The 13,843-nt window shown below is 37.4% G+C and overlaps 1 protein-coding gene across 1 annotated transcript in view; it reads right to left on the reverse strand.

Annotated features, from left to right (window-relative positions):
- Positions 1 to 10,518, reverse strand: part of CC2D2A (coiled-coil and C2 domain containing 2A) — a 145,202-nt gene extending 134,684 nt beyond the window's left edge. The window contains 3 exon segments of the mRNA XM_078148334.1: positions 2,414 to 2,494; positions 5,215 to 5,263; positions 10,345 to 10,518. Coding sequence (XP_078004460.1) covers positions 2,414 to 2,494; positions 5,215 to 5,253 — 120 coding nt within the window. The 5' untranslated portion in view covers positions 5,254 to 5,263; positions 10,345 to 10,518.
- Positions 10,519 to 13,843: the final 3,325 nt, after the last annotated feature.

Genomic DNA, 13,843 nt, shown 5'->3' on the forward strand with positions numbered 1-13,843 from the left:
AAATAATACAATATTTGTAAAGCACTTTATAAAATCTAAAATACTATATTATTATTACCATTAATTCTACATTCCTATCCACCTAGAATTCAACCACTTACCATGCTTCTAGGTGGGAAATACAATTTCTAGTTCAGGTTCCTCTCCTGGGGCTAGTCATTTGCCCTAAAAATGTTTTTTTTTTTAAATTCCTAATATAAAGAACTTTAAGATCATCTATCTTCTAGTGATTAGCTAATAGCAATAATAAAAGTAGCTGATATCTATCTAAGAACTTATTATAACTCTGTAAAATTAGTTCAGGAATTCATAGAATTCCTGTTTTAGAGTTAGGGAATTCAGATACAGGGAAGCTAAGTGGCTTGTCCAAGATTACACAGCTTTTAAGTATCAGCAGCAGGTTTCAAACTCAGATCTTCATACCTTCAGTCCACTGCTTCTTTCTGCTAAGTTCCACTCCCTTTTGTTTGTGAGCATCAGATCAAATTAGCATCCCTAGCTTTGTCATCCAGTCACAATTCTTTGATCTCCCTGAACTCAGAAAGTCGTAGGTGGTCCTCTCCACAAATGTGAAAGTCAGAAAGGGATAAGCATGAATTAAAAGGAAATGGAGGCCTTTCTCCTCAATCCAGAGTCCAACATGGCTGGCCACCTAAGGATAGTAATTGACTGAGATTGTAGTAAGAGATAATTCCTCTACCTTTTAGGTTGTCATGACTTTTTTGCCACCTGACTCTGAATCTGCAGTGATTGGGCCACTAGGCAGATTGGTCCTTAAACTCCCCTCCTGTCCACATTCATTTCTGTTCCTCAGCTTCAAGAGAAGTTTAGCCTAGTAAACAATTCATGAATACATGATAGGTTATACCCCATGTCCAACTCCCAATGCTACCATGGGGAGGCATCTAGGTGGTGCAGAGGATAGAATAATGGACTTGGGGTCAGGAATACTTGAATTCGATCCCTTGCTCAGACATTTGCTAGCCGTGTGACCCTGGACAAATTACTTGACCTCTCTCAACTTTGGTTTTTTAATCTATAAAATGGGAATAATAACAGCACCTACCTCATAGTTGTGAGGATCAAATGAAATAACACATGTAAAACTACTCGTAAAACTAAAAGAACTACATAAATGTTGACATGATGATGAGGAGGAGGAGGAGGAAAAGGAGGAGAAAGAGGATAATGATGAGGATGCTAGTTTAGTTACATGCTGAGATGTAAAGTAAAAAAATTTGTGGGTAAAGTACTAAAAATAAAAACAATGTTAATATTTTAAGGGATCTGCAACCTCAGTGCAGTGCAGATCACAATTCATTGAAGCCTCCTAATCCCATATGACTCTTGCCCATGTCCTACCATAAATCCTTAACAAGAGCTCTTCTCAACATACTAGAAGACTTCTTCTGGCCCATGGTTTCTTACTCTTTTTATGTCATGTATCTCTTTGGCAGTCTGGTGAAGCCCTTCTCAGAATAATATTTTTTAAATGTATGAGATAAAATATATGATTACAAAGGAAGCCAATTATATTGAAATAAAGAAGTAATTTTTTCTCCAACCAACCTCATGGACTCCCTAAAATCTAGCCATGGGACCCCAGGTGAAGAACCCTTTCTCTAGGTCTCTTGGTTGCCAGTTATCCAGACTATTATATGTAATTGAATGGATAACCACAGAGTTAATCCATTACTACACAATTGTTCAGACCTTGAAAGTGGATAATGAACTGGGTCCAGAATTAGACATGAGGAAGAGAGCAAATTTGATTGTATTTGAGGAATTACAGAGTACTTTTAAGCTTTTCCATGAAAAAAACAACTTTTAAATACCAATATTTCTCTAGGGGATAGGTGCAATGTGCCATAGTGGATAGAGAACTGGGTTTGTAGTTAGGAAGTCCTCAGTTCAAACTTAGCCTTTGACATTAACTATGTGATGCTGGAAAAGTTATGAAGCCTCTCTATGTAAACTTATCTTCAGTCATATTGGTTATGAGTTCTGTAGCATATAAGGTTAGGGGTAGATAGCTAGGTATCTGAATTTGTGGAGGGGGATTCCTCAAGCTGACAAAACCACATCTCTCATGCAGTCACATATTTTGGTAATGTAGTACAACTACAAATCACTCAATACAATCGCCATAGAATTGAAATTGCAGACCACTGAAAGGCAATGGAGAGCTATGGAATGGGTCTGAAGAGGCTGTAGTATATTCCCAATGAAGGCCACCTTCATGAAAGAAGTGAAAGAGGTTTATGACCAGAAAAGGAGAAGGTTTGGTTAGAAAGCAAGGAGTAATGGAAGAAGAACCCATGTGCTGTGCTGGTACCCATAAGATGCTACAACATTGTTAAAGTTAGACATTAATTAAAAAGAAAGACAAATGTCAAAATAGTAATAACCCTACCTGTTTCTTTCTTCTTTGTTTTTGGACTTTCAACTTTTTCTTCAGTTTTTCTGCCTCCTCATCTTCATTTTCAACAAACTCCTTTGTCCAAAAAAAAAAAATAAAAAGTTGAAGTGTAGGTTTATTTGCTTAAATTTAAAACAATTTAACAGTAAAAGATCTGGTACTGTATTTTTAAATATTAAAGACAAAATCACAGCAAAGATGAAAAGGCTCAGTCCCTCTACTTAGTTCTGTTAGCCTTCATTAGGAATTAGGAAACCAGATCCCTCACTGAACGTAACCATTACCCTCATCACTGCCACCACACCACCATAAATGTCGTCATCATTGTTGGCACCAGGTGATGTGATATGAAGGACACTGCACTAGGAGTCAGAGACTCTGATCAGATCCTGGCTCTGTCACTTACTATCTGTGTAATCTTAGGAGAGTCACTTAACTCTCCTGGGCCTCAATTTCCTCATCTGTACAATAGTAGAGTTTGACTACATGACCTTTAAGGCCCTCTTTGTTTCTAACATTGTGTAATTCCATTAGATTTCTTTATTATTATTATTGAGGGCTGTCTCTCTCTCTCTCTCTCTCTCTCTCTCTCTCTCTCTCTCTCTCTCTCTCTCTCTTCTCTCTCTCTCTCTCTCTCTCTCTCTCTCTCTCTTTCACTCTTTTGCTCTCACTCCCTCCATCCTTCCCTCCCTCCATATCTGTCATAGATATCCATGTATCTATTACATATATAAGTAAATATATACATTTTTATATGTAGACAGAGATTCATTCATGACCTTATATCAGATCATAGGATCAGAGATCTAGACTTCAGACTTCATATGTTCCAACCTTTTCATTTTACAGATGAGGAAATTGAAGCCCAGGGAGTTGGTAACTCACCCCAGATCATATATTGCAACATCCTTGAGGATAGGAACTGTCTTTTACCTCTTTTTGTATCCCTGGCACAGGGAAGCACTTAATAAATGTTTATCTAATTATTATTGAATACACATGTACACATATGCATATATGTGTATGTACGTAGGTTTATGTATATATGTATGTATGTATGTATATGTATGCACACATATATTTATACACACACATACATATATATACATATATATGTATATATATGTATATATGTGTGTGTGTGTGTGTGTATATATATATATATGTATATATTGAGCTTAGAGGTGAGGTTTGACCCCAGGCCATTTAACTACAGTGCCAGTGGTCTTTCTACTATACCATGTTGCCTCCTATCATAGGTGGGTTCACAGAAATTTTATTCTAGTAGATGTTTTTTCTGATCTCCTCATAATTTGCCTTTGGCCCTACAAGTGTTTATCTAGATTCCACAAAAATTGCTCTGGTCCTTTTATTCAGGACATATTCTGGGGCAACCATACTGGCTGATAGGGAAAATGTGTAGTTTTGGAGAGTTAATAATAAGAAACCACTTTATAGTTATAAAGCACTATAAATACTTCATCTCATTTGAGCTTTAATCCTATAAGGCAGGTCCTAGGAGCTGCTTCAGAGGCAAGAAAGCTTTCTGGGAATAAATAGGGAAATTGTCTTGACTGTGTTGACAGAAGAGGAGGAGTCATCATGCAGTGATAAGTTTGCCAGAAAATACATTTGACCTATAGAGAGTAGGGGAACTGAAACGGGGTGAATGTTTTGCAACTATCTTGGGAGGGGTAAGAAGAGGAGGATGAAGGAGGAGGAGGTGAAGGAGAATCTCCTCCCCGGAACCATAGAACATGAGAATTTGAATGGGCTTTAGAATTCAGCCCATATTTTACATGAAAGGAAACTTAGGTCTAGAAAAGAATGACTTGACCAAGGTCACACAACAAGTACAATTTCTGTCTTCCAGTATTCAAGAAATGAAGAGAAATAAACTTGCTTAACATCTAGGTTGACTTTAAACTCCTTGAGGACAGTAACTGTTTTTCATTTGAAAAAATGGGAATAATATACTTTAACAGCCTATCTCCTTGTAAAATTGTAAAACACTTTAAAATGGAGAATTATTTTCTTTTGTCCCAAATGCTGAGTAGAGTCAGAGGTGTGCTGGGGCCAGCTTGAACAGGCTTGAAGATTGTGAAATTTTCAGGGAGAGTATTTATACTTTGGAAATCAGTGAACACTAAATCAGGGCTTAATTTCTTTCTTTATTGATTGTCTAGACTTAAGAAGGTGATGGAGAAAATGTTAATAAAACAGATTAAACTTAAAAGTAGGCCATTTTCCCTCAAGAGTGAATTGTTTTCTTTAATGTGGTTTTTTTTAATTAATTTATTTTGATTTATCAACAATCACTTCCACATGCTTTTGAGTTTAAAATTTTTCTCCCCCTTCCTCCCCACCACCCTCCCCAAGATGGCTAACAATCTGATATAGGCTATACATATACATTCCTATTAAACATATTTTCACATTAGTGATGTTGTAAGTAAGAATTAGAACCAATAGGAGGAACCATCAGAAAGAGGAAACAAAACTCAACAGAAGAGAAAAAAGTAGCAAATAGTGTGCTTCGATCTGCATTCAAACTCCATAGTTCTTTCTTTGGATGTGGATAGCATTTTTCATCATGAGGCCTTTGTAGATGTCTTAGATCCTTGTATTGCTGGGAAGGGTTAAGTTCCAAGAGCAAATTGTTAAATATTTACCAGCATAGCTCTCAGCAGAGTATACTCCATATACAGTAGATTCACTAGAAATAGATGTTTATTATTAATGTGATTTCTTCACTCATTAAGAACCCTAAAAAAATCATGTAAGCATCTACTTACCTCTGAGATTATTTTCAGTTTTTCTTCTTTGTGACTCATTTCTGGATCCCTGAGCAGCAAAGTAAAAACAAAGAAATCAGGCATTTTGTGGTGTTGTATTGTGTTGTTGTTGTTGTTGAGGATGCTTGAATTGAGTATGGCTCAGGATGAATGCTTGTGGAACATTAGTAAGAATACTATAAAACCAAAGGACAAAATCATCATCTGTTCCAGTAGAACTCCAGCTAAGCTGCAGTTTAAGGTTTATTAAATTTATCTTATTTAAATAGAAAGTTAATTCTATGATCTCCCTTGACAAATGGGACCACTTGTCTAACTCCTCTTCCTCCTCCTCTACTCCCACCGCTATAATTCTAATACAGGTTTATCTATCTGACCATTAAGGTATCATCCCCAAATATTTTCCTAATATTTTCTTCTTCTCTCCCTTCGTATTGTTACTGGATCAGTCTTTCTTATGCACAGATATCTGGTCATGTAATTCTGTTAAAAAACTTTTGGTGGCCTCTTATTGCTCCAGGATAATAGATAAACTTCTTAGCCTGGTGGTACTGGACCCATTCCCCCCAAATCTCACTGTAACCTCCTTTCACTTCAATCCCCTTATGTTTCAAGCAAATAGGACGAATGGTCCCTAGACTCAGTATGCTTTGTTCAATTCCAATAAATAAACATTTATTAAACATCTATTACATGCAAGCCACTATGTAAGGTGCTAGGGATTGAAAGACCCCTTCTCCCCAAAAGAATAATCTTTGCCCTTAAGGACCTTACATTCTACTGTAATGTGGAATGAGGGACACAACACATAAACAAACAATTAATACAAAATAATTTAGAAAGGAGAGAATACTGAAAACCTAAGGGGGTCAGAAAAGACTTCTTGTGGGAGGTGGTGGCACCTCCATTGATCCTTGAAGGAATCTAAAGATTCTAAGAATTACTGGGAGAGCAATATACACAGTGACTATAATAATGTAATTGAAAACAAAAGTGAAAGGCAGTTTTGCTAATTGTAATGACCAACCTTGGCTCCAAAGAGCAGGTATTTAAACATACTTCTCTCCTCTTGGTAGATGACTAAGGATGCAGAATGTTGCCTACACTGCCAGATGTAGTTGCTGTGTTGGTTGGTTTTGCTAACTTTTTTTTTCTCTATGTAACAGGGGAGAGTTCAATGGGAGAAAGGAAATATCAGTGTGAAATTGATGTCAAAGCAAGAGGCATCAATGAAAGTTAGGAAAAGAAAATAAGAGAGAAATACGGAAAAGGAGTGAGATGAAAGAAAAGTGGTAGGGGGAACTAGAATATTATAAAGTATGGTAGAGAGCCTTCCCCAAATGCTTTAGGTGTCATTCAATAACACCCATGCCATAGATTGTCCACCACCCTTCTAGTTCATCTCATCTGTGAAAAGCTGTGCACAATTGTTTCTTTTCTTCAAAGGAAATTAGTCTAAAATAATCAACTCTTGATTATACACATGTTCCTAGGACACTCCTATTATTTGACATGATTTGCTTCCCTCTACCTGCCGAGATTCCAATAATGAAAGACCCTTATTATCTAGTTAGTCTTTCCTTCCCCCACACCCATCTTGTCCCCTATCCTCCCTTTTCCTTTATATTCACTATACTTTCCATTTTCCCATGGGTTCAGATGGGTCTAGGGCTGGAATTCCCTAAGTAATTTGGACACAGGACATTCTTGTCCTGATAAGTGTTGGTATAATCTATAAGTGTTTCTCCAGTGCCTCAGATTGGAAAAATGTCAGGAAAATCTCAGAGGAACCAATGTTAGAAGGAAGACTTGAAAACTTTAATAAATGCAATGACTAATCATGGTTCCAGAAGATTGATAATGAAGCAAGATACTCACTTCTTAACAGAGATGATGGACTCAAGATGAAGAATAAGATATATTTTTGAATATAGCTTATGTGGGAATTTGTTTTGCTGGATTATGTATATTTATTACAAGGGTTTTGTTTTTCTCCCCATCCCACCACCATTTGGGGGGGGTAGAGAGAACAAGGGGGAAAATAAAACCATAAAAGTGTTTTAGGGGAAGATGGGGAAATGAAACCTACTTTTATACTGAAAATTGTCTCACAATTCTTTTTTATACCTGCATAATTTCACATTTAATATTTCAGAGAGGAAATTAAAACTGGTAGTAAATTCTTTTTTCGTAGACTCATCATTCATATCTCATCGAACAATGACAATCCAGATTTCATGCTATACCCTGGGAAATGTCAGCTCATTTTTCTCCCTCCACTCTTTCCAGAGCTATCCTTTTTTCACTAATCCCTGATGAGTTTTCCCCCACTCATACTGATTCAGGGATGCCATAGGCACATAGGAGATAATAAATACCCACTGAATTGATGAACCATTTGAAAAATATTTCTGCCACTTCATATCATTTAATAGCAGGGATTGGAAATAACTCTAAAGAAAAAGTTTAGTACCTACTTTGTATCTAGAATATATAATTTTCCATTAAAATTATATGCGATAATTAGGAAAGGCAGCATAGCATAGCTGGTCTAGAGCTAGAAAGACTTAGATTCAAATCCAGCCTCTGACACATAGTGTGTCCTTGCGCAAATCACAACCTCTCAGTTCCCCAAATAACTCTTGAAGACTATAAGTTACAGAGAAGATGCGTACATGCTTCTGTCTTGGGAGTTGTCAAAATGGAAATCCCATATATTAATGAAATCATAGGACTATACCCTCCAAAATAATATTTAGATAACATAAATATTTCAATAAGATCTACAGTTCCATTAGGGTGAGTATTTATTTCCTCCACAACTTAGGAGGTGATCTTTGCTTCAAAATTTATCATCCTTCGGCCATTAGTGATGAATATATTCCAACTCAGCTAGCCTGGCACTCAGACACCATGCATGAATTCTAACCCTGGGGACACATGCAGAGCTTCCTAAAACTCAAGTCTGATCTCGTCATTCTTCTGCTTGACAACCTTCAATGGCTCCCTATTGTCTCTCAAACAAGGTGTAAACACACATGTAAGGTTGGCATTTAAAGCCTTCGCAGTCTGGCTCCAGCCTATTTTTCCAGGTGGCTTATGTATTGCTTCTACTCCTGTGCTCTGGAATCAAAACCAGATTAACCTATTTGCTTCACTGCTTTCTGTATATGAAGTTCCATCTTCTGTCTCTGAGTTCATGGTTTGGCCCTCTCTGCTCACCTCTGCCTCTTGGAATCTCGAGTTCCTTTACTGGCTCAGTTCATGTGCCATTTTCTATGGGGCACCTTTTCCGATCTACTTAATTATGACTGCTCTCTTCCTCCTCAGATTATCCCCATTATATTGCTTACGTGTTGTATCCCCTGGAGAGAGAAAGCTTGATTTGGTGTACAGAAGACCCACTCTCCTTGGAGTTAGAAAGACCTAATCTTGCCTCTGATAACACCTTGGCTGTGTAACCCTGGACAAGTCACTTAACTTCTCAGGGCCCTGGTCAATTTTCTAAGCTATAAACTGCAGAACAGGTGCTGATCTGCATTAGCAGAGAGGATTCCTCAGGAAGAGTTTCTTATACCAATGAAATCACAGCTCTGGACTTTACCCCTTACCTCGCAGTAAAATGTATTCTCTTTAAGGGCACTGCTTCTCATTTTGTCGTTGCATCCCCAGTCCTAGCACAGTCTGGCACCTAGTAGGTGCTTAATTAAATACTTCAAGTTTGGATAAGATATACGATGCTTTGGACTTTTTTGGCCTAGCCTTTGACAACCCAGCGCCTCCTCCATGAAGAGGCATTTCTTTTCTTTTCTTTTCTTTTTTTTTGTGAGGCAGTTGGGGTTAAGTGACTTACCTAGGGTCACACAGCTAGTAAATGTCAAGTGTCTGAGGTCAGATTTGAACTCAGGTCCTCCTGACTTCAGGGCCAGAGCTCTATCCACTGCACTACCTAGCTACCTCTCATGAAGAGGTATTTGAGAACAATATTAGCAGTATGACACAAATACATGTAATAAAATATAATAATTTTGCTAGAATGTAGAAGCCATATACTCATACATGTATAACACAGTGGATACAGAGTTGGCCTTGAAGCCAAGAAGACCTGCATTCAAGTCCTAACTCTGGCACATACATACTGGCTGTGTGACCCTGAGCAAGTTACTTAACCTGTCCAGGCTTCAGGCAAGGCTCTAACACTTTTTTTAAAAAGACTTTACAATTACATGTGTACATTCCTCATTTATAAGTTCCCTATATCAATGAAATGGCTGGTCCAGTCCCTATAGATTTCCCTATAAACAGTCACTTTATATGTAAATACATATGATGTACACAACTATGTGTATAAATAATACATATGTGTATATATCATACATATACAAAGTATTGTATACGTAGTGATTCATATCACTATGTTGGCTGACGTTTACCTATGTATAAAAACATATGTATTATAAATAACATATAATATACATAAGCACAAGCAATGTAACATAACACACATATATTAAATATGTAAAATTATACACATACACATCTTTATAACACCTTTCCTACAGAGGAAAAAATTCACTTAAAACTGCATCTAATATATCATCTTTGTGCCTTTTCAAAAGAACAGAATAACCTTTTGGGTGATGGTTATAAGGCCCCTTGCTGTAATCATTGCCAAGAAAACTGATGTTACAAGTACCTGGGGCTTATATTTGTTATCCCATCAAACATCTCTCCTACTTAAGTGAAGATAAAAAGGCCTAAGACTGCTCAATATACTAAAATATTTCCAACAAGCTTCAAAGACAAACTAGGCTGAATAGTTATAAGGGAGCACAGAAATAGGCCTTGAAATCAGTGCTGAGAGAGTCAGGGTAGCTGCCTGCATTTCCTGCTTCCAAATCAGGTACCAGATTTGAGCTAAGCCCAAATTGTCTGTGATCACAGGACCTGGAATGGTGCCCCTCTTGTTTTCAGAAGCAAAGCCACCAGGCAACATAAAGCAGGGCATGTAAAATTCATGAAATCCACCTCCTGTTGTACACAGGTAGGCTGAATTCTGGGCATTTGCGCAGCAAATCTGAGTGTCCCCGACTTCCTGGCTGTGACCATGTTTGTAAATGCTTTCTTTACCTGAAGCAACTTTACTCAAGGCCCTCGAAAGGTTCAGTTCTCTTAAGCCTAGAGACAAGAGACCAGAGAGTGCAGCCCCTGTGCCGAATCTTCTAACGGATAGTGGCTGGAGTCAGGACTGGCTTTCCTTAGGCTTTACTTCCGAAGTTGTAAGGAGCTGCTCACATAACAAAAACTGCCAGCGTAGCAACGCTTGTTGCTAAGGGAGGGAATGTTGATTTTTTTTTTTAAAGTGACAGCTTCCAAGGAAGCCTTTTATGGCAAGCAAAGAAAAACACATTGGGTAAGGAGAGGAGCTGATCCAACTGGAAAAGAACAGAGACCAAACTCAGACAGGAGACAGAGGGAGGGACATAGAACAGCCAAGATGCAGACACCCCCACCTCCTCCTGCTTTCAAATATACAATGTCATAAGAGTTTATTCTAGAAAAATTAACGGTCGAGTTCAGACAGACTTAGGGATTTGGGAGTCTGGAGTGGTGAGGTGTCTGTTTTGTGACAGCAAGGTTTTTATTTAGGATTTTTTTCTAGAGCAATTTAAAAATTTTCCCTCCTGGGCTGACTCCCCCTATTACCTAGCCTGCTTCTCAGTCGTTTCTTCTTACCATCAACTGATTTATACTCAGTAATAGGACTATTTGCCGAAAGGAAACATCATCAGGAAGTGAATATTTTTAATACACTTCCCTTAGATTCAATCCCATCAATGCATCATATTTCACTGGTATGGCTAGTCAATAGAGCAGATTGCAAGGTGTCAGCCTCTGCAACTGTTAACCACATTTTCCCTAAAATCTTCTGAGAGAGCCTACTCACCATTCTGGGGCCTTCCTCTGACACTCTTGACATTGACTGCATACTAGTAAAACATATAGGCTTTCTATTGTTTACTCTGAGGCCATCTTCTTCTCTGGTTTTATGTTTCTTTGATGACAGGAAAGTGAATAAGCTGTACCCAAAGCCTATATCTACGTGTATAAATACATACTTACATATACATATACATTCATGCCTACATACATATGTATATTTATATTAACATACCATATATAATAGATGTAAGTGTGTATACATACAGATATACATATATATTTATTTATTTATGCAAGGTCACCATGGTGAGTGAATACTAGATCCATGAGTCTGATGCTTTTCGTGCACTGGTTAAATTATTATCAGTTGATTATAGGAATATAAAGGGTCTAGAAAAAGAAATCTGAGACTTTGCATCTTAAACTACCTAAAAAATCAGAGATAAGCTTTAAAAAGTGGCTCTAAAATTGTTTCACAATTGATATTAGCTATGATGTTAATCTATTGTGTGATATGTTATGACATGTCTCATTCTAAAACACTTCAATAGTTAAGTCTGAATGATAGCAATATAATTCAGTTACTTTCGGGGAAAACATAGTTTTAAAAGGTTTGATCCTCTTTCCCTTCTTTTTTTTTCCCTTCCACAACAATTTACTAGAGTTCAATCTCCTTACCCTGGACCTATTCTCTGACCATCTTCTGCTATGAGAAACTTTGAGTCCGTCCAAAGGGGTTCCCTGCTCTGAGAGGTGAGGTTTTGTCTTATGTCTTATTTCGCTTAGACCCAAAGCTGTAATCCACAGTCTGCTCATTATGGCCAAATCTGGTTACTTGCTTTCCCTTTCCAGGATGGATTTATATGTTGTCTTCCCCCATTAGAATGTAAGCTCCTTGAGGACAGAGACTATATTGCTTCCTTGTTTTTGTATTCCCAGTACTTTGCACAATATCTGGCATGTAGTAAGGCATAATCAATTCTGTCTGTCTGTTTGCCTGCCTGTCATGTGTCTGTCTGTCTATCTATCTATCTATCTATCTATCTATCTATCTATCTATCTATCTATCTAAATATCTAATACTATGTGCTAGGTATTCCCTATTCTCATCTATCTATCTATCTATCTATCTATCTATCTATCTATCTATCTGACTAAAACTATGTTTTCAAAGAGTCTACAACAGAATACAATGTAACATCCGTCCTCTACATAATAATATTTCAGGACCACAAGTTGTTTTATTTTAATTGATCTGTTCTAACTATTGCTAAATGTTATCTGAGTCTACAGGATATGCTAGGTACTAGTTGAAACATAAACAGAACTAGAACTAGAAGACACTTTAAAGGTTGTCTAGTCTCTATGACCCTCACTCTATAGAGAGGAGGTCACAAGACCTAGAAAGGCTAGAGGCCTTTCCTGGGTTCTAATAGTTAATGAGGGTATGAATGTGGAATTTTATCCAGAATGCCCAACTCCTAGTGCACTAGTCCAAGACCTCAAGAAAGTTACAAATTCTTAATGGTCCATGCCCTCTCTTGGTTAATATGAAAAGATGGAATACCATATGTGTTTCCATACTTTGACCTACATTCCCAAGTGAAGAGTATTTTCTCTACTTGTACTGCTTGTGACCTATCAAATGTATTTAGTACATTTACTTATCCATGCTCCTTTTGCCATTTTTTTGTGTCTGCATTTTTGATCTTGAGTTTAGTAAGACCTGTTATGCCTCGTCTGAAAGATTTATGTGTAAGAATACTTTTTTTTCTGGCTACCTAGGGGCAGTTATGATATGGTAGAAAGGGCAATGAACTTGGAATTAGAAGACCTGGGGTTCAGTCCTAGTTCAGAAAATTATTAGCTCTGTAAACCAGATGAGTTTCTCTTGTATAAGGATGCAACTTATTCAAAGGGAATAGGATAAGGCAGAGGGTGGAGGTGGTAAACAGCATTGAATATTCCTCATTGCAAGAAATCTGGGAACCAGAGAGGGGAGCTGGAGAACTTATGTATGAAGATCAGTGAAGGAAGAAATAAAAGTGTTATTGTCATTAGACTGAACTATGGACCACTTGAACAGAAAAAGGATATAGGCAATAGATAAATGATGGATTTGGAAAATTTGTCACAAGCCTGGCACACAGACATGATAAAATTAATAGTTATGAAGATCTCCAATTTTCAAGACATCTACTTGAACTTTCTCTGCCAAAACAGCAAGGCAGTTAATGATCTGTTGATTTTCCTTAATAAGAATTTCATTCTACAAAAGGTGGAGAAATCAATGAGAGTGACTTACCTTCTGGACCAATCAGGATGAATTGATTTCTGGAGTGGAAATGAAGGCACCATTGGAAGAAAATAAGCACACTTTCTTAGATTTTGTGATAAAGGAGAGGAAAACTAAGCATCATCTGTCTTTTACCTAGATTTTAGGAGGGCAGCTTTCAAAGAGAAAGGTCAGGTGGGCTGCCATAGGTAAAAATTCTGTAGAGCAAGTCAGGCCTGCAGTGATAAGGGGCTCTCAAGCAGGAAATCCAAATATAGAAAGAGAGAGTTTTGATGAAGAAGAAAAAGATGACTTGTCCAAACATACCAATATGAATATTCAGGGAACTCCTCAACTAACTTAGAATTTTAAAAGCTAAGAATAGATAGGATCAAGGCCAGGAAATAGAGG

This window comes from Phascolarctos cinereus, unplaced genomic scaffold, assembly GCF_003287225.1.
Source record: "Phascolarctos cinereus isolate Bilbo 61053 unplaced genomic scaffold, phaCin_HiC Scaffold_9;HRSCAF=440, whole genome shotgun sequence".
In the NCBI taxonomy this organism is placed as follows: Eukaryota; Metazoa; Chordata; class Mammalia; order Diprotodontia; family Phascolarctidae; genus Phascolarctos; species Phascolarctos cinereus.